The sequence below is a fragment of the Heliconius melpomene genome, chromosome 18, assembly GCF_056956725.1.
Source record: "Heliconius melpomene rosina isolate 202511_hmr_F chromosome 18, ASM5695672v1, whole genome shotgun sequence".
Lineage (NCBI taxonomy): Eukaryota > Metazoa > Arthropoda > Insecta > Lepidoptera > Nymphalidae > Heliconius > Heliconius melpomene.
In genome coordinates this window covers 11,315,547-11,334,467 of record NC_140406.1, presented here as the reverse complement: position 1 = coordinate 11,334,467, position 18,921 = coordinate 11,315,547, and the positions used below count along the sequence as shown (strand labels likewise).

Here is an 18,921-nt window from a genome sequence, read left to right as displayed (position 1 = left end):
CCATTAAGCGTCCTGTACAAGACGCCTCACATAATATAATTGCTTCGGACACCAAAAACTGATCTTATATCTGAGAGAGTAAAAATAACTTTTAAGTGAACTCGAGTTTAGAAATAAGAAAACAGGTGAAGAACGTTGTGAAGCGCAATTTTCATTTTATACAGCTTTATGTTGAGTTCTCCGTGACTGTAATTAACACTAAGGTGGGTGGGGACCCTTTGATCTCATATTCATTTTTAAATTTAAAATATGTATTAAAATTATGTAAAAAGCTAAATTATGTTTAAGTATAGCCTTTTTAGTTTAATTATGACGCCCAGTTTTTTTATAAAATAAATTTTGTTATTTGTAAATAAGGCACGTGATGGTTGTGGGTTCGAGGGTCAAATTGGTATTTTTCCGATGACTTAGATACTGTCTCAAATCCGGACGGAAAGAGAAGTGTCTTGACATTAGGTTATGTCTACTTATTCAACTATGCAGAAAAAAGATTGTAGCTGTTATTTAATACATTTATGCTTGTATACAGTACTGTAAATATTAAATACGTATAAAAACATTAATGCGTAATTTTGTCATGCGTTGAATGTTGCGTGACACATTTAATATGTGAATTGAAAACTTTAATAAAAATCGTGCTCTTAAAAATAAAATATGAAAAGCTTCTAACAACTGCAAATATAAGCTACATTAAGTTTTATATTCAATGTAGCGTATATTTGCAGCTTGTAGCTATTAGCCAAATTAAATCTGTTTAAATAAAGTGAAAAACAACACTCGACAAATAGTGAAATAACACTAGTTAATAGTATTCAAATATTTCGCTATCGGATTTTGATTTTCTTCATAAGTTTAGAAGAAAAAAAAATAACTTCACGTTGTATCCAGCACATAGCAGGACAGATGGAGGGAACGTAGTGATAGGACACTCTTCCGTTCATTAATTTCCGCACAATTATTGATAAAATGCATAGCATTGCAGAACTCAACTGTCTTGTTACCGGAACGAGGAAATACATAATCCTCTCGAGATCGACTCTTGAATCGAACCCACAACCGTCTCGTTTAACGTCTTGCTACCCGAACCCCAACTGTGCTGACCTGACTGCATAAACTAAATAAACATATTCAGTAACAATCGCGCCATCAAGACACATCCAATGACGAGTGGAGGTCATAGGTCGCGACGCATCACTGATCAAAATTAGGTTTCGTATGTCAGTTCCTTTGTTCCCTTACAAAGGAACTGACATACGAGTACATGCACTCAAAAACATAACCCTCTTTCTGGATTTCGCCACAGTCGGGGAAAAACTAGAAGCATTGAAATAGTAAAAACCCATCAATTAGGTAATTTCAAAAACAAGACTAATAATCGCCGTATTTTGGATTTTCCAAGCCATTACTGTGCCTCCTCAGTTCCAAAAGTGATATCGTTACCGCTAATGTTCAAGTTAATATGTATATAATAGATCTTCATTGGTAATATATCCAGTTAGATATATATAGTGATTATAGTTTAATTAGTTTATTATTGTATTGATATGACAGCAGGCAACATGAAGTGCACTGTAAGTATTAAAAAAACCGTTTAAAAAATAACTTTGATTTTACAGGCCTTTAGAGGCCCGTCGCGGCGCAGGGGCACAAGCGTATGACTGTAAATGAGATAGTTTGTGGGTTCGATTCCCACTCGAGGAAATGAAATGTTCAATATTTATATTTCTTCCTAGTACCTTGATGAAGATTGGAGTGTCTTAACCCTAGGTTCCCAGGTTTCCTCTGCCTATTGTATACGTTCCCATAAACATTAATATTTATAACAGATATACTATTTGTTCTGACAATAGAGTATTTTCCTGAAAACCCTCACGTGATACGCGTGACATTTAATATTATATTAAATTTTATAAATCTTTTTTCAGATACTTTTCATAACACTTTGCTTTGCTGGTTTGAACGCTAAGCCTTATTTTGGGCTAGGAGGAGCTGGTCTAATTGGACAACAGATTGGTGCCGGTATTGGGTCAACATTAGGAGCTGGAATTGGCACAAGTATAGGACTTGGCCTGGGAGGTGCCCAAGCGATTGGTCAAGGCGCTTTAGGCCTTGAAAGTGGTTTGGTCTCAGGATTAGGAGTTGGCACTGGAATTGGCCTTGGAGGTCTAGGGTTAGGGGGAGTAGGTCTTGGCGGTTTAGGGGTTGGTGGTTTAGGAGTTGGCGGTGTAGGTCTTGGGGGTGTGGGTCTGGGAGGTGTAGGTCTAGGAGGTGTAGGTCTCGGAGGTGTAGGTTTAGGATATGATGATATTGGAATAATATAAAATATATTTTTAATTAAGTGTATGGTAAAAATAAAGGACATGAAAGTAACAATATTTATTTTGTATTGTTTATGTGTATCAAAGAATAAATGTTATTAAAAAAAATTGAGTGTTTAATATAAAATTAATACATTTCAAAATTTTTACATAAAGAAATTAAGGTTAAACGCAAAAATAAAATAATTAACATACACTTTTCCCTCATATGAGTGACCGGGAAGTCTAGATAAAAATAAAGTATAAACTGACTTATGGCACGGTATATCTTTAGAGACATATATATATTTTTTTCCTAACCCACAAATAAACTACTTAATATATTTTACACTATAATTAAAATATACCTATATAATAATTTTCTATTATTTTTTTCTGAAATGTTACAACTTAATACTAATATCTTTTTTATCATTATTTATTTAGAAAAAGGTTAAAAGGTAACATTTTCTTTTACATTATAAATAGTTGTTAAATATAGATGTCATTTACATTTTCTATTAAGACTAAATTCAAACTTGGATAAAATTAAAACAATATTTTTTGTCTGTGTGCAGCACACAGCAGGCAGAGTGAACTTGGGAACGTAGTTTTTAGAAACTACTTTCTCCATTAAGACATTTCCGTTCCTCACTTTCCGCCAAATTGTTGAGGCATCGGTGATGAGTGGCGAAACTGGAACGCCGCGCTTTGCCTCGTTACGAGAACGACAAGTATTTGCCAATAATGATCGACAACATAATGAAAGATATCAATGTGGCACAGAGGAACAGCGTTTAACTGTAATCATGACTGTCATAGGTATGATCATCATTCAATAGCTGACTTGGTTGACATGAGTTCCGCTATTCAGCACGTTATGTCTCTCTAAATAAATATATCACTCTCAAATTTGCTCTTATTAAAGTGACTACACAGAATATCGAAAAATACATCAAAATTATTTTTTCTTCCCTGAGTACTTTCTATTTGCACAAAGACATTTCCTGACATGGCTGATCACTGACATTTTTATGAAATATTTGTTTAAGCATTATAAATTTTATATACATATATTAAAATTAATATATTGAAATTTTATATAAATATTGCTCTGGAATCTTCGGCTATTAGGTTCCCTCTACCCAGCACGAAGAAAAAAAAGAATAATATTTTTGAAATTTCAGTACGCTGCATTTTATTTGAGAGGCACTCGTTATATACCTACGCTGATGCTATAACGAAATAAACGTCGAAGGAAAAGCTTTGTTCGAGTACTTCCGGTCATCGCTTCCATTACGACGCGAACCAGCAAACGCGGTACATTGTATAGGAATATTAAAATATTCAAATAATTTTTAAGAAATTTATATATTCATACAGATTAAAATTATTGTAGAGTAGTTTAATAAATTCTATTAAACACTACACTTGTATTCACCATTTTCCGACGAATTCTGGTGTGTATACGTGTTGAGTGGTGGATCTCAACGCCGTATCTGTTCCTTGGACATAGTTTTGCATGTATTGAATATGAAACGAAGTCGGATTGTTTAACTAGTTAGTAAATAAAAGGCTATAAAGTGAGCCGCATCGAGCTACTTCCTGTTCGTCACATCACGAATCAACTGTCAATAGAATCGTAAAGCACTCGTGAAATGCAAAATGAATTTATTATATTTGTCGATTAAATTTGCCTCACAACCGCTCCATATATAGATGTGAAATGTTGAGCTCTTGTTGTTGCTAGGTTAATTATACTGTAATTGAACATTAAATTGTATTGATAATTACTGAACATTTATACATTTAATAAATACGAGTAAACGTAAAATTTGTTAATGGATTGAAATCAAAATATATTTATATTTTTTCGTTTTTAATTTGCATTAAAAAATCACGATATGCTAAATAAGCAAGAAAAGAATTTAATGGGGCGGGACAATAGTTTCTTCGACATACTTCACAAAAATCGAGAGATGTATGTATGAGAATAAAATAAAACTCATTATTAAACATAATTCATAATTCAATCCAAAATATACTTCATATCTGAATATCGATACTACCGATAATTGAATTCCCTAAGCCGAGACAGATCTGAGTTTGTAATTGATTCAAGCAGACAAATAGTCCTATTAGCGGAAACAAATTGACGTCCCAGTAAGGGAAGCCACTTCGTGATGAATGAAGGGGGGTATTTGAGATGATTAGAATAAAGTCTAATAATAAATCGAAGGTTAAACCTAAATGATTTGGTCCATATTTATCTTCCATCTTGTGAATCTTAGGGGTAGGCAAAATAAATTAGTCATGAGTTCCTCCGTTCTCCTTTTAGAAGGCCATTGCTCGACGGAAAGTGAGCAATGAGTGAAATCTAGACAATTTTTTTTTGGGCTTAGCTTTAAAGAAATCAGTTCGTGTAAAGGTTTTTTTTATTTTCATGGTGTTTATTATCACTGAATTTCTGAGGTGGACGTGAACCACTTAACCTCCCCTCTCATCCTTTTGTCAATACCTTTTCATATATACTAACGACAAATTGACTATGTTATATAAAAAACAAGACATAGTGTACACAACTTTTACGACCACAAAAAAATATTTCTTTAGTTTATGTAGCTACAAGTTTTCGCACATTTTATGTTTATACTAATTCCGACTATAGTTAAAATAGAAGCTGCGTGTGTTTAGAATACACCACATGCTTGAAGATTAGTAAACAAAAAATAAATTACGTATCTCATAATATTTCAAAGAATAATTTACACAAAGAAATACATAAAAAAAATACAAATAAATTGTGATGGCACAAACGTGCAACTGTAACCGTTGTGGGTTCGATTCTCACTGGAGGAAATGAAGTTTTTAATATTTTATTCCCACGCTCAGGTAACCAGGAAAAGCGCAGCGTTGAGGTTCGCTACTCCACACGCAATCCCTACAGAACTAGACGGAAAGTAAGGAAAAGAATTTGTTTGGAAGAATGCTAGAACTTTAGTAATACTGGTTTGAATTTAAGAAAAAAATGTTGGGTAATCCATTTATGAACTAAGGATATACATATTACATCACCATAATTGTTTCTGTGCATAACACTTACGTTATTTCAACTTGACTATGCGAACAAAGCCGCAGGTAAAAGCTACTATATATTTTTTTTATAAAATTACTAGCCATATTGCTCGGGCCTTATAGGCACGGTTTGTCTAATGATATAGCAGTATAATGTTCTAATATCCTAACAGGTTGTAGTTACTAATTTCTGATGTTTAAAAAATTTTAAAAATCATTAAATAATTACTTTTTCTTTTAGACCACTTAGATAGTAATTGTTATTTAATTGGTATCTCCTGACAGGTGAGTATATAAAGTCCGGAGTTGATATAGGTAATCATTCTGTGATTCCACGTTTCACCATTGTCAACATGAAGTGCATCGTAAGCATACCGGCCCACTTTAAAATTTTTATTTATCGAAATTTGTGTATTTATTCGTAAACTCTCCTCCTCTTTGTATAACTAATTCATATTTTATACTTTACAGGCTTTGTCTATCCTTCTTTGCGCAGTGGCTCTTGAAGCTAAGCCTTATGGAGGCCTAGGCCTTGGACTAGCTGGGCTTGGCGGCCAGATAGGAAGTGGAATTGGAAGTGGAATAGGGACGGGCATTGGAACTGCTCTAGGCACGGGTGCAGAACTAGGATTGGGAGGAGCTGAACTTCTTGGCGAAGGTGCGGTAGGACTTGGCTTGGGAACTGCAGGCCTAGGCGCTGGTCTAGTTAATGGAGTAGGAACAGGAATAGCCACGGGCTTGGGAACCGGCATTGGCACGGGCTTGGGAAGCGGTATAGGCACGGGCTTGGGAACCGGTATAGGCACGGGTTTGGGAACCGGCTTAGGCACAGGCTTGGGGACAGGCATAGGCACGGGATTGGGAACAGGGATAGGCACAGGCTTGGGCACATTAGGCTTGGGCGGTGCATCTGGTGCCCAATCTGGATACGCTCAGGGAGGACAATTCGGCAATAACCGTGTGAATTCCGGCGCAAGCGGTGTTGGCAGCCAAGGCTATGTATCCCAAGGAAATGGTGGCTTCCACAACGACGGACAGCATCACAGCAAAGTCACTTCTGTAAGTTAGCATTTAATTAATTTTTATTTTCACGCCAATCGAGGTTGGCCAAGATAACTAAGTTATTCAAAAATGCGTTGCCAGCACCTTATCAAAGCTTTAATAAATTATAAGAAACTATATTTACAACTTAATATTTTTCACTAACAATAATTATATATTTTTTTCAGATCACTCAATCTGAACAGTCCGATGCTCACAGTATTGGTGGCAACCAAGCTTACAATCATGCTGGTCAGAACGGTGGCGGGTTCAATAAGTACCAAAATGGAGCCAACAACTTCGGTAGCCAATTCGGACAAGGCGGAGCATCCCAACAAGGCATCCTTATTTAAAGAGATTTCAAAAATATATTGAAATAAATGATGCTAAATAAATATATATGAGTTTTCTTCTAAAAATAAATTTGATAGCTTTGTACCAAAAACATAAGCCTAAATGGGATCTGTGGTCGCATTCATATATCAGTGTTTCCCAACGTGGGGCGCACGCCCCACCGGGGGCAATTTGATAATTAAGGGGGGCATTTAAAAAAATGGACTCGACACAAATTTAACCCTTTCGCTTTAGGTTATTTAAATGCAATGCTAAATATCGGTGACAAACTTAACAATAATATATATATATATATATATATATATATATATATATATATATATATGTATATGTATATAATATATATAATTATAATTTCGTTTAACGTTACCAAAATATCAACTATTAAATGTCTATGAAAAAAAAAAAAAAAAAAAAAAAAAAAAAAAAAAAAAAAAACAGTCGAATTGATAACCTCCTTTTCTTACAAAAGTCGGTTAAAAAAATATTTTATCAGTGGAAAATTATAGGTAAAATTAGGGGTTTAAAATTATTAAAATGTCCGTATACGACAGTTTCTTTGCATGCGTTTACTCTGTTGTATTGAATTTATTTTAACACTATGTTGTATTGTTTATTATATTGTTTTTAATTGATGTTTTTGTAGCCCATAATAAAATGAGTGGAACAAACAAGAAAAACTCGTCAATATTCGAAGGAATATTTAAAATTTGGGTTCATACACCTCAATTTCATAGTGATTTCTTCCTAAAACTTATCATTTATATTTCTTAAGAGAACAAAACAATTATAAATGGTTAATAAATATTATGTATGGGAGCATAAAAATTTTAGAAGTGTTAAGGTGGGGCCTGGCCTAAAAAAGGTTGGGAAACACTGATCTATATCGTATCGACTCTGTATCTGTACATGGAAGATATTTAAGAAAACGTTATTGGTGGCATTTAATAATTAAATAATTAATTTAATATGTATATAAAAATAAAAAATGTTATATAAATCTTTTAAAAATAGGAAAGTATTTTGTCCGTCTGATACTCAAAGGTAAATCATTCCGGAGTCAGGCAGCTGTAATTGTAAAGGAATTGCTAAAGAAGGCAGAGGAATGTGAAGGAATTTTTAGTATTAAATTAATATAAAAAATAACATAAAAAATATTTTTATTTATATATATAAATCCACTAGCCTATTAAATTAGCTCATCCCTGACATTTTTATCTAAAGCCAATACGTTAAATTGTAATTCACATTAAAAAAATGTGAAAAAACCCACCCACTAAGTTGGGTTACTGAGAATTAGTTCTTTAAATAGTGAACTTCGCAATATAAGCGAAAACTGTTACTGTTTAAAATGTTTTAAAAGTGCTCTTGTACATATCTATATATATAAAATCGAAAGGTCACTCACTCATCACGAAATCTCAGATACTACAAGTGCTAGGAATCCGAAATTTTGCATAGGAGTTATTTATAGGACGTAAGTGCTCACTAAGACGGGAATTTGTAATATTCGACTTCTATGGGGTTGTTTTTGGGGATGAAAGTTTGTATAAAACTTCGTTACTACAAATACTAGGAGTGTCAAATTTTGCATGGATGTCACTTATAGGACGTAGGAGACAGGAATTAATAATAACATAGTTCACGCAGGCGAAGCCGCGGGCGGGCCGCTAGTACATTCATATAGTTCAAAGATAATAGTTTCGAATATTTTAACTATTGATAACTCTTCTTACATGATTCTCTTCTGTGATATGAGTTTCCTTATAAGTTATTAAGTAGTTAGGAGCACATTTATCAAATTACAAGAGACAATGGTATTTCATTTGTCATTACATGTATTAAGCCGCATATCCTCGATACTCGAGGATCCGCATATACTCGAGATCCTCTTAAAGCTACTGATTCAAAGGTGCTATCGTTTTTTTTTAATCTTTAAGAATACCTACTATACAAAAAATAGTAAAAAATTTCTGGAAAAAACCCCATTTGCGGATTGCATTGCCATTGCTTGATCTGGAAATTCATCTGTTTACACAACAGATTAATATAAAACAATTATGCATTTGGCATTAAATATTTAAATTGAAATCAGACAATAATTTGAAACTGTAAACATATAATAACATTTTTCATATTGTTATTTCACACTTACAAAAGTAAAATACTTATTAAAGAAAGATATAAAAAATTTAATGTAGCGAAATTTGTACCAGCGCCTTTTGGAAACACAACAAGAACCTCCTCAAGAACTCGATGACCTATGGGGTAGTGGTCAAAGCGCTTGACCGGTTTCCAAGAGGTGCGTGTTCACATCTCAAATGCAAATAAAACTTATTTTTATTTTACAAGACTTTTTATTTTACGGCGGTTGTGAGTTTGATCCCCCTACGGGGAAATAAAAGATAAAATTATTATTTCTTAATATTTTAATTTCTTCGCTCTGGCATCAAAGCAAAAGCCCGGCGCTGAGTTCCGCCATTCAAAAATCGCAAAAATTATCAAATTAAAACTATTTAGTGATAATATGTGATATTTAGTATGAAATGAAATTTATATGCGTCCATATATTTTTGTGGCAGTCATAAGAAAAATAGGAACATAAGGAACATAATTAGGACCAAGGCACCTACGAAGAGTTTGATGACAGATGAGTGGACTAGGCGAAAGAGTATGCATAGACTAACGTTTGTTCCACAGATCTCTCTGGCTATCGCGCCAGAGATAAAGCATGAATATTGAATATACTCGTAAAATGAAAAGAATTGATCCTCATGAGTATGTAGGTACGTCACTTTAAGTTAATAAATTTCCCAAAACCCGGGAGTAATAAAGACGGATTAACTAATCACCTTTTCCCGTAAATCATTTAAAAATTAATTATTATTTAATAGCTCTTTCTTAACAGGTGACTATATAAGGTTCCATTTTGATAAAGAAAGTCATTATATCACCGCCCGTTTTACATCAAACAACATGAAGTGCATCGTAAGTACTAATAGAATATTATATATTTAAAATTATATATTATTTACATTAGATTTGTTTCCTACGTGTAAATATGTGCTGTATAAATATATGCAAAATTTTATTTTAACAGGTTTTCTCCGTTCTTCTTTGCGCAGTAGCTCTGGAAGCCAAGCCCTATGGACTTGGCCTAGGACTTGCCGGTCTCGGTGGCACCATTGGAAGTGGAATCGGAAGTGGAATTGGGACGGGCATTGGAACTGCTTTAGGCACAGGTGCAGGATTAGGTTTGGGAGGAGCTGGACTTCTTGGTGAGGGCGCGCTAGGACTTGGCTTGGGCACTGCGGGCCTTGGCGCTGGTCTTATTAATGGAGTGGGAACAGGAATAGGCACGGGCTTGGGCGCATTAGGTTTGGGTGGTTTATCTGGTGGCCAATCTGGATACGCTCAGGGAGGACAATACGGAAATAACCTTCTGAATTCCGGCGCAAGTGGTATTGGCAACCAAGGCTATCTTTCTCAAGGCGCTGGTGGCTATCACAATAATGGACAGCATCACAGCAAAGTCACCTCCGTAAGTTAATATTAATTGATATTTTAATGATGAACGAATTTAGGAAAACAGTAAATACAAAATAAAATTAAAGAAACGTGATGCTACGCAACTATTTAATAATAATATTATAATGGTTCTATTTGTCTACAGATTAATCAAGCTGAGTCGTCCGACGGGCACAGCATTGGCGGCGGGCAGGGCTACAACACTGGCGCTCAATCCGGCAATGGTTATAATAATTACCTAAACTCAGCCAATGGTTTCGGAAGCCAATTCGGTCAGGGCGGTGCCTCCCAACAGGGCATCCTTATATAAATATGTTTGAAAAAATATTTGTAATAAACGGAGATATATTGTTATGTGATAAGTTTTATTCAATAACTTAAATCCTTAATTTTACATACTAATTTAAACATAGCAAATTCTAAACTTATAATATACTTATTTGAATACCAGCTTTGTGAGATGTGTGATGATATCCCTGATAAAAAATTTAGGTATTTAACAATAAAATTAAACTTAAACAAATAAAATATACCTATTGTAGTAAAAGTTATTTTTCTTTTTATATTTAAGAAATAACAATTTTGTATATATACTATATCTACTTATATTTCAATAAATAAGATGGAAACATAATATTTTCCATCTATTTATTGAAACAAAAAATGCCTTATTTAATTAGACCGCAGAAATATCTAGTAAAGACATAATATGCGTAGAATATACGCTCTTAGCTTAATCATATTCTCCGAATATTAAATATTTATAAGGAAATTTATAGATAAGTATTCTTTTTCTAATTTAGAGATGATTAAAAATAAGATATACAAATAAAAAAAATTATGATAAAACAATTGCAACAAAGATTTACGTCGCAATACCACAGACTAATCCCAAAACCTTCCGTCCCAACTATACTTACGAATTAACTTGATGGAAAATCTGATATTTTCAAAAGCAATAGAAAGAATATATAGAATTGTGCGGCAGAGAGAGAGAGAGAACGCCATTTGAAGAAAATAGCAGATTGACAGGCTTTATTAATGTACCACGTACATAAAGAGGATATTTATTTGGGACATTCAACATATCGGCATATTACACAAAAATGCTGATGAATATACTACATTTCTAGCACCATTAATTCCTTAAAGAATTAGGGCAAAGGAAACAAATAATAAGCAAATGTTTGGAAACAAACAAATTGATATATTTGGTTTAATGAATAACTGACAGATGATGGCTAAAATAATGTAACAACCCTTATTCGCAGGCGCAACATGCTTATATTAACAAATACTGTTTCTTGTTATTTTCCATTGCATGGTAATAGCATATCAGCAAACTCTTCATTGCATTTCTTGTTATCCATACCTATATTATAAATTCGAAAGTAACTCTGTCTGTCTGTCTGTCTGTCTTTTACGCAATCAGGCCCAAACCGCTAATTTAATTGTGATAAAACACTCATATAGAGATACTTGAGGGTCTCGGGATGAACATAGGATACTTTTTTTTCTCATATTTGTAATATTTTCGATATATACCAATATATTAAAATAATTAATTTGACATGCAATTTATTCCGCCATGTTAGTAACAATCGTCGCTACGCGTTGCTAAGCAACGGCTTGCAAAGTTTGTTGTTTTAAGAAAACGTCACCCAAAGTGAGTTTGCTTAACGCGTACATGGCGCGCGCCGATATAGATTTGTATACATTAACAAAAATTTGATGATTTCTATAATTTGATATTCATCCTTATGAAAATAAATATAATAGTCACTTTTAGCATTTTATCTAGATGGAAATTATAGTTTACTGTACAACATTATAATACATAATTAAGGAGATGTCTCAGATATTTTTTCTAATAATAAATCTCCACTTATTATTATGTTTTTACTTATTTTAATTATTTAGGCTTATATTTTCGGGGGCGTAGCCGCGCCCGGGCCCACTAGTTAAAATATATAAATAGATAGATATAATAAGTTCTGCCACTCAACACGCAATGCCTCCAGAATTCGGCAGAAAGTGGGGAACGGAGTGTCTTAACACTAAGTTTCCTCTGCTTACCCTGTGTGCGCAATACAGCGTAAAGCTGATTTTTTTATTTTGATTTCATCAGAGGAGCATATAAAGTGCTATTTTGATAAAGAATCATTATATCACTCTTCATTTTATAACAAACCCGACAAAATGTGTTGTGATAGTAATAAAACATAATATATATATAGCAGGGGTTCAAGTGTGCGACTGTAAATTTTCATTTCTAAAAATTATTAAAAAAATCTATCTTATTTCAAAAAAATATTAAAAAAATATTTTCGTGACGTGACGTAAACGGAGAGTAAAAAGAGTAAGAGGTGTGAACAATAATATAATGTATCCATACTTATATTATAGATTCGAAAGTAACTCTGTGTGTCTGTCTGTGATGCAGTCACGGCTAAACCGCTGATCCGGTTGTGACAAAATGTTATGTAAAGATACTCGAGGATCTTGAGCTGAACATAGGCTACTTTAGGCTTTTACATATTATATACTAATATATTAAAATACCCCTATATTTGATATGCAATTTATTGTCTCACATGTTAATTACTACCGCCATTAAGCAACAAGGAATTTCATTGTTTTAAAAGGCCGTTCAAAATGGGCTTAATGAGAGCCCATTTGTTGTTATTTTTATTTTCTTCTTGTCTAGTACATTAAAGTTTGGTGTAGATTTCCCCAGTTACAAAAATTACCAGTGTGTAATATTTCTACTCATTAATAAAGGGTAATCCATGAAGATTAACTAATTACTTCTATAAGATCGTTTAGGCAATCATTAATTAATTGCTTTTAATTTTTTTTTAGTATATAAGGTTCGAGTGTAATACAAGAAATCATTCTCTCTTCCGACGTTGAAAAACAATCAACAATATGAAGTGCATCGTGAGTATAAATACTTTTATATAGAAGTACTTTTCTAAGTTTATTTAATAAGACTTATAATCTCTATTTTATTCCACAGGTTTTTTCTATTCTTCTTTGCACAGCAGTTCTTGAAGCCAAGCCTTATGGACTTGGCTTTGGACTTGGTAGACTGGGCCTCGGTGGTGGTCTGGGCACAGGTATGGTGGGAGGCGGGTTGCTGGGCGAAGGCGCGCTAGGACTCGGCTTAGGTGGAGGCCGAGGCATAGGACTCTATAACGGATTAGGAACTGGCTTAGGCACATTGGGCCTGGGCGGCTTGTCTCGCGGCCAATCTGGATACGCTCAAGGCGGACAGTTCGGAAATAATCTTTTGAACGCTGGTTCAAGTGGTATCGGCAACGAAGGTTTCCTATCCCAAGGAGCTGGTGGCTTCCACGACCAAGGATTTCATCACAGCAAAGTTACATCGGTAAGTTGGTTTTTCAAGTAATGTTCTATAAACTTTTCTTCACTTCTATTAAAATACAAATTTCAGAAAGGGAAATTATGTTCTTTTTGCCAATGCCAATTATTTGTTATAATCTTTTACGCAACTATTAAAATAGCTAACAACGAAAATTCTCACAAGTTTATAAGAGTATTGACATAGAGCAAAATAACAGTGTAACAGTGTTTAGGTTAATTGTTTGTACGAAATCTAAAAGACTTAACATGCATAAATGTATTTGGGTTTTCTTAGACAGAATTTAAGTAATATTTTCTATTTCCCTTCAGATTAACCAAGCTGACGAGTCCGATGCTCACAGTATCGGTGGCGGCCAAGCCTACAACACAGGTGCCCAGGCCGGTGGTGGTTTCAACAATTACCTAAACGGAGCTAATAACTTCGGTAGCCAGTTCGGTATGGGCGGGGGATCCCAACAAGGCTTCTTACTTTAAATATATTCCAATTATTTATATAACAACGAACTTAACTATGTAATGTACAGAATAGTGTTTAACTGATATTTATTCTTAGTTAATAAAAATTATTTAAGATATTTTTTCCTTTTTTTGACCCCCGTCCGATGTAAAAATGAAGTGTATGTTTGTCTGGTATTATTCCTCCTACGTTGAATTTTGCGGAAAGTGGGGTTGGGAAGAGTCTTTATAGAACGGAGTGTCTCAACACTAGGTTTTCTACCCTGCTATGTGCTTCATACACCTAAATTGTATATATGGATTTCATAAACTACAATATTATAATATATTGTACTTTATAAAACTATGTGGTAGCTTTTTGTTCATATGTTCATTCGACGATTCAAAGGTGCTTATTATAAGTTTATTTGAATAAAGAATATTTTGAATTTGAATTTGAATTTGAATATGTAATTGAAATAATGTTTTATTTTAAAATATTACTTTTTTGTTTAACATAAAGCTCATCTTACTTTTTTTAGTTTATACAAAAAAAAAAGTACAAAAGAGTTTAGGTCGACCAAGTAAAACAATTTTATATGTTATGCCGAAAATAATAAATTATCCCAAATTATTTTATAAGTCAAAGGTATTAAAGCTACTCTCGACAGCCAGCTTGGGCATCATCGTATCGGAGCAACCTGCACGCGCCGACTCAGACCAGAAAAATATAAAAAGAAAAACCTACTACTACAATAACATATTAAAACCAGAAATAGGTTTTTAATGTAAGTTAGGTTAGACTTTTAGAAATTATGTAATTCCCTTTAAATGATAAATTATTTTGAATGAAAACATTGTCGTTATGAACAATGTTTTTGTAAGAAGTATGTTTTTAGCAAATATTTTAAGTCATTTCATAAAATGTCCAAAGGTATCATGAAATCATCAATTCTACGGTAAGGTATCGAAGATTAATTACTTAAAGACAGATTAACAACCATTTTACTATAGTTCGACAACGAATTATGAAAATAAATTAAAATAAAAAAAAATAACATTTGAATTTTGCACGCTCTCACTCTCTTAATAATAAACGAGTGTTACACACCTGTTTCCATTCCCGGAGTTAGTCAAATGTAGCTTTATTATTAACTAGTGACCCCTGGACGGCTTCGCCCGCTTCTTTTTTATTTTATGTTAGTTAAGTGTATTCAGAAACAAAATTTGGTTATCTATACTGTTGTTATACACTAAATATTATAATTGTAATTTTAATATTTTGACATATTATTTGATTTTGCTCCCAAAATTGTCAATAAATAAAAAATTGTTTAGTTATTTCATATCTATCGTATCTATCTTCATATAGGTACGCGCGCACAACAAGACCGGTTTATCCCGCTCAATCCCCATCCTGCGGAAATTTCGGAATAAAAAGTAGCCCATATGTTCCTCCAAACCAGGTCGGTCGGTAAAAATAAGGGCAGTTGTTTTAGAAATTAGCCCGGACAAATCTATACTAATATAATAAAGCGGAAGAGTTTGTTTGTTTGTTTGTTTGTTTGTTTGTTTGTTTGTTTGAACGCTAAGATCTCTGGATCTACTGGTCCGATTTACATTGTTTTTGTTTTGTATGAAAGCTGCATTCTTCAGAAGTGCTATAGGCTATATAACATTACATTACACATATATACTAATATATTTTAAAGTACATTCTAATTTGACATGCAATTTATTCTGCCATGTTAATAACAACCGTCGTTGCTACGCGACCGCTACCGCGACGTTTTGATATTCATCCTTATGAAAATAAATATAATAGTCACTTTTAACATTTTATCTAGATTGAATTTATAGTTTACTGCATAACATACTAATAAATAATTAAGGAGATGTCACTGATTCCAAATGACCTAGCCACCTAGCGGGCGGCACAGTATGACCGACGCGAACGGGCAGATGACGTTGACGGTTTTATAAATTTTCATACATTTTCGAACTATTGTAAATGTTTATGTAATTAATTGCTGTTTATAATTAATTTAAGCTACACTTTGGTTCTCTTCTTATTTTATTTGATATTGCCCGTTAAAATTATCCTACTTAATAGAGAGAAATGTTTAGTTATTTCGTAAAGTCGATATCTATGTACGCACGCACGGAAACCTTTAGGTACTTTTTCTAATATTAAGAATACCTATCCTTTAGTTACTTTTAATCCTTTTGTTGGTTCATTTCAATAACTCAGATAATTTTTTCTAATAATATGTCTCTACTTATTATTCTTTTTGATTATTTAAGCTTATATTTTCTTACTAATTCTATTGAAAATTGAAAATAATTTCATGAATATATTTAATAAATATTCTTATAGTAGAAGCAGGCGTAGCCGCGTCCGGGTCCACTAGTAAAAAGATAAAGAGATAAAAGTAATAAAATAATTTCTTTGTAATATAGTATCGTATAAATTTAAAAACTTATTATTTTGAAATCACAGACAGATACTTCAATTTTACAAATATAAATGAACAAATGTCTGTCACCTTGAAGTTTTCAATATTTTTTTGTCACGAAATGCCTAATTGTGACTTATTTATAGGAAATAGGTATATATAGGTCGTCATGATTTTTTTTCTAATTTGGAAATATTAAAAGTACATTGTAGGTACTTACATATATTTAACTCTATTTGCTGTGCATGCGGTCAAATTATTTTGATGGCATTCATTGTTATTGTTATTTCATTATTTGAGACTAAAAATGACACCGTAACTTCCGAGAAATCTAGCTTTCATACAAAACAAAACAAAATAAATACCACCAGTAGTTCCAGAGTACTTAGCGTTTAAGCAAACAGCTGAAACGCTATGCCGCTGCGCAACGACTCACTTAATCAAAAGCATATTTATTTTTATATTTATATATCTTGTATGGGTCTTCTTTACTCCTCTGTGATTTTCTTTTCAAATTTATGTGTTGAGTTGCCTAGTTAGTTACATAAAATACCAGAGTGCAATATTCCTATGAATCAATAATGGGTATTATCCACAAAGATTAACTAATCACTCATTTGAGATAATTCAGGTAGTCATTAATTAATTGCTTTTATAAATTTTTGACTATATAAGATTCGAATTAGACATAAAATATCATTCTATTTCTGGACGTCTTACTGCAACCAACAACATGAAGTGCATTGTGAGTATATATTTATTTATATAAAATTACTATTTCTCAAAAATTTATGTAAAATTTATTTATCAAAATTTTTTATTTTATTAATTTATCTAAAAATTTATGTATTATTATTTTTTCATTTCACAGGTCTTTTCTATACTCCTTTCCGCAGTAGCTCTTGAAGCCAAGCCCTATGGACTTGGCCTTGGTCTAGGTAGACTCGGTCTAGGAGGCGGGTTCGTGGGAGAAGGCGGGCTAGGACTTGGCTTGGGTACAGGCCTAGGCACCGGTCTCTATAATGGTTTAGGAAACGGCTTGGGCACATTAGGCCTGGGCGGCTTATCTCGCGGCCAGTCTGGATACGCTCAGGGAGGACAGTTCGGAGGTAGCCTTTTGAACGCTGGCAATAGCGGTATTGGCAACCAAGGTTACTTATCCCAGGGAGCTGGTAATTTCCACGACCAAGGATTTCATCACAGCAAAGTTTCATCGGTAAGTTTATTTTACATTTAATATGTTCTATAAACTCTTTTCAAATTAAATTTAAAACCAAATGGCAGAAAATAAATTAGCATTTTTGAAAAAAGCTTATTCTTCTTAAATTCTAAATGCAAATTCTATATTTGAGTAGTGACTTCTTTCATATCATCATATTGGAGTTTAAGTAATATCAATGTTTTAACTTATCTTCAGATTAACCAAGCTGAGGAGTCAGATGCTCACAATATCGGTGGCGGCCAAGCTTACAACACGGGTGCCCAGGCCGGCGGTGGTTACAATAATTATCTGAATGGAGCTAATAATTTCGGCAGACAGTTCGGTACAGGCGGAGCATCCCAACAAGGCATCTTATTTTAAATAATATATTAAGAAATAATTAATTTAAAAAAACACTCAAGTAAATTATGTACATAATGTATGTGTCCACATGATATTTATACTTAGATAATAAAAAATATTTTAAGAAACTCCTTTTTTTACTTTTAACCACTGGGTCAAATGGGATCTAACGTTAAGGCACTCCGTTCTCCACTTACCGTTCTACTTTCGAGATATTGCGTAATAAGTTGTATTATTATTAGATAATCAAATTTTATAAAGAATGAAACTGCTTAAATTTTTTTAATAAAAAGTATTTAGAATCAATAATATTATAACAAAAGTATTTTACCAAGAGATTTATACTTGAATAAACCATATATTAAAATTTAAACGTACAATATGAGTATTTAGCATAAAGTTAGTACATGCAGGTTGCATAATATGAGTAGGTAAGTAACGGTCACCCAAGGATAACCACGTTTTCTGAATTCTAAATGAAACTGCATAGCTATATTACCGCATTTTGCATTAAACTTATTTGCTACTACTAAAATGTAGCTTATAAATTAGAATTTTCTAACTAGAACCAATTTTTTTCTATGTGGGTAGAGGGACAATTGATAAATTAGTCGTTGCCTTAATTTCATTTTTATTCCTTTCGAAGTATTGTGGTTGAGCCTAAAATATTATCAATATAAATAATTATTTGGCCGTCGTACACAGCGGCGCAACGTCTGAATGTAGCGATGCGATAGTTGAGTTCGATTCCCATTCTGGAAATTATGTTAATTATCCTCATTTC

At 33.1% G+C, this 18,921-nt stretch overlaps 6 protein-coding genes across 7 annotated transcripts in view; 5 read left to right on the top strand and 1 right to left on the bottom strand.

Annotated features, from left to right (window-relative positions):
• Positions 1-18,921, bottom strand: part of Cals (calsyntenin 1) — a 164,957-nt gene that overhangs the window by 88,851 nt on the left and 57,185 nt on the right. The gene's annotated exons all lie outside the window — the stretch shown is intronic.
• Positions 1,303-2,546, top strand: LOC146529588 (uncharacterized). Its single transcript, XM_085202321.1, has 2 exons — positions 1,303-1,571; positions 1,926-2,546. The coding sequence occupies exons 1-2, from the start codon at positions 1,545-1,547 to the stop codon at positions 2,319-2,321; spliced, it is 423 nt and encodes a 140-aa protein (XP_085058447.1). The 5' UTR covers positions 1,303-1,544; the 3' UTR covers positions 2,322-2,546.
• LOC146529587 (uncharacterized) lies at positions 5,594-6,810 on the top strand. Its single transcript, XM_085201682.1, has 3 exons — positions 5,594-5,737; positions 5,844-6,431; positions 6,602-6,810. Exons 1-3 carry the CDS (start codon positions 5,726-5,728, stop codon positions 6,764-6,766), a joined length of 765 nt encoding a protein of 254 aa, XP_085057808.1. The 5' UTR covers positions 5,594-5,725; the 3' UTR covers positions 6,767-6,810.
• On the top strand, positions 9,701-10,649 carry LOC146529586 (uncharacterized). The gene is made up of 3 exons (XM_085202085.1): positions 9,701-9,755; positions 9,868-10,308; positions 10,441-10,649. The coding sequence occupies exons 1-3, from the start codon at positions 9,744-9,746 to the stop codon at positions 10,603-10,605; spliced, it is 618 nt and encodes a 205-aa protein (XP_085058211.1). The 5' UTR covers positions 9,701-9,743; the 3' UTR covers positions 10,606-10,649.
• On the top strand, positions 13,123-14,263 carry LOC146529585 (uncharacterized). The gene is made up of 3 exons (XM_085201864.1): positions 13,123-13,235; positions 13,315-13,686; positions 13,992-14,263. The coding sequence occupies exons 1-3, from the start codon at positions 13,224-13,226 to the stop codon at positions 14,154-14,156; spliced, it is 549 nt and encodes a 182-aa protein (XP_085057990.1). The 5' UTR covers positions 13,123-13,223; the 3' UTR covers positions 14,157-14,263.
• Positions 17,287-18,245, top strand: LOC146529584 (uncharacterized). The gene is made up of 3 exons (XM_085202236.1): positions 17,287-17,318; positions 17,445-17,789; positions 17,991-18,245. Exons 1-3 carry the CDS (start codon positions 17,307-17,309, stop codon positions 18,153-18,155), a joined length of 522 nt encoding a protein of 173 aa, XP_085058362.1. The 5' UTR covers positions 17,287-17,306; the 3' UTR covers positions 18,156-18,245.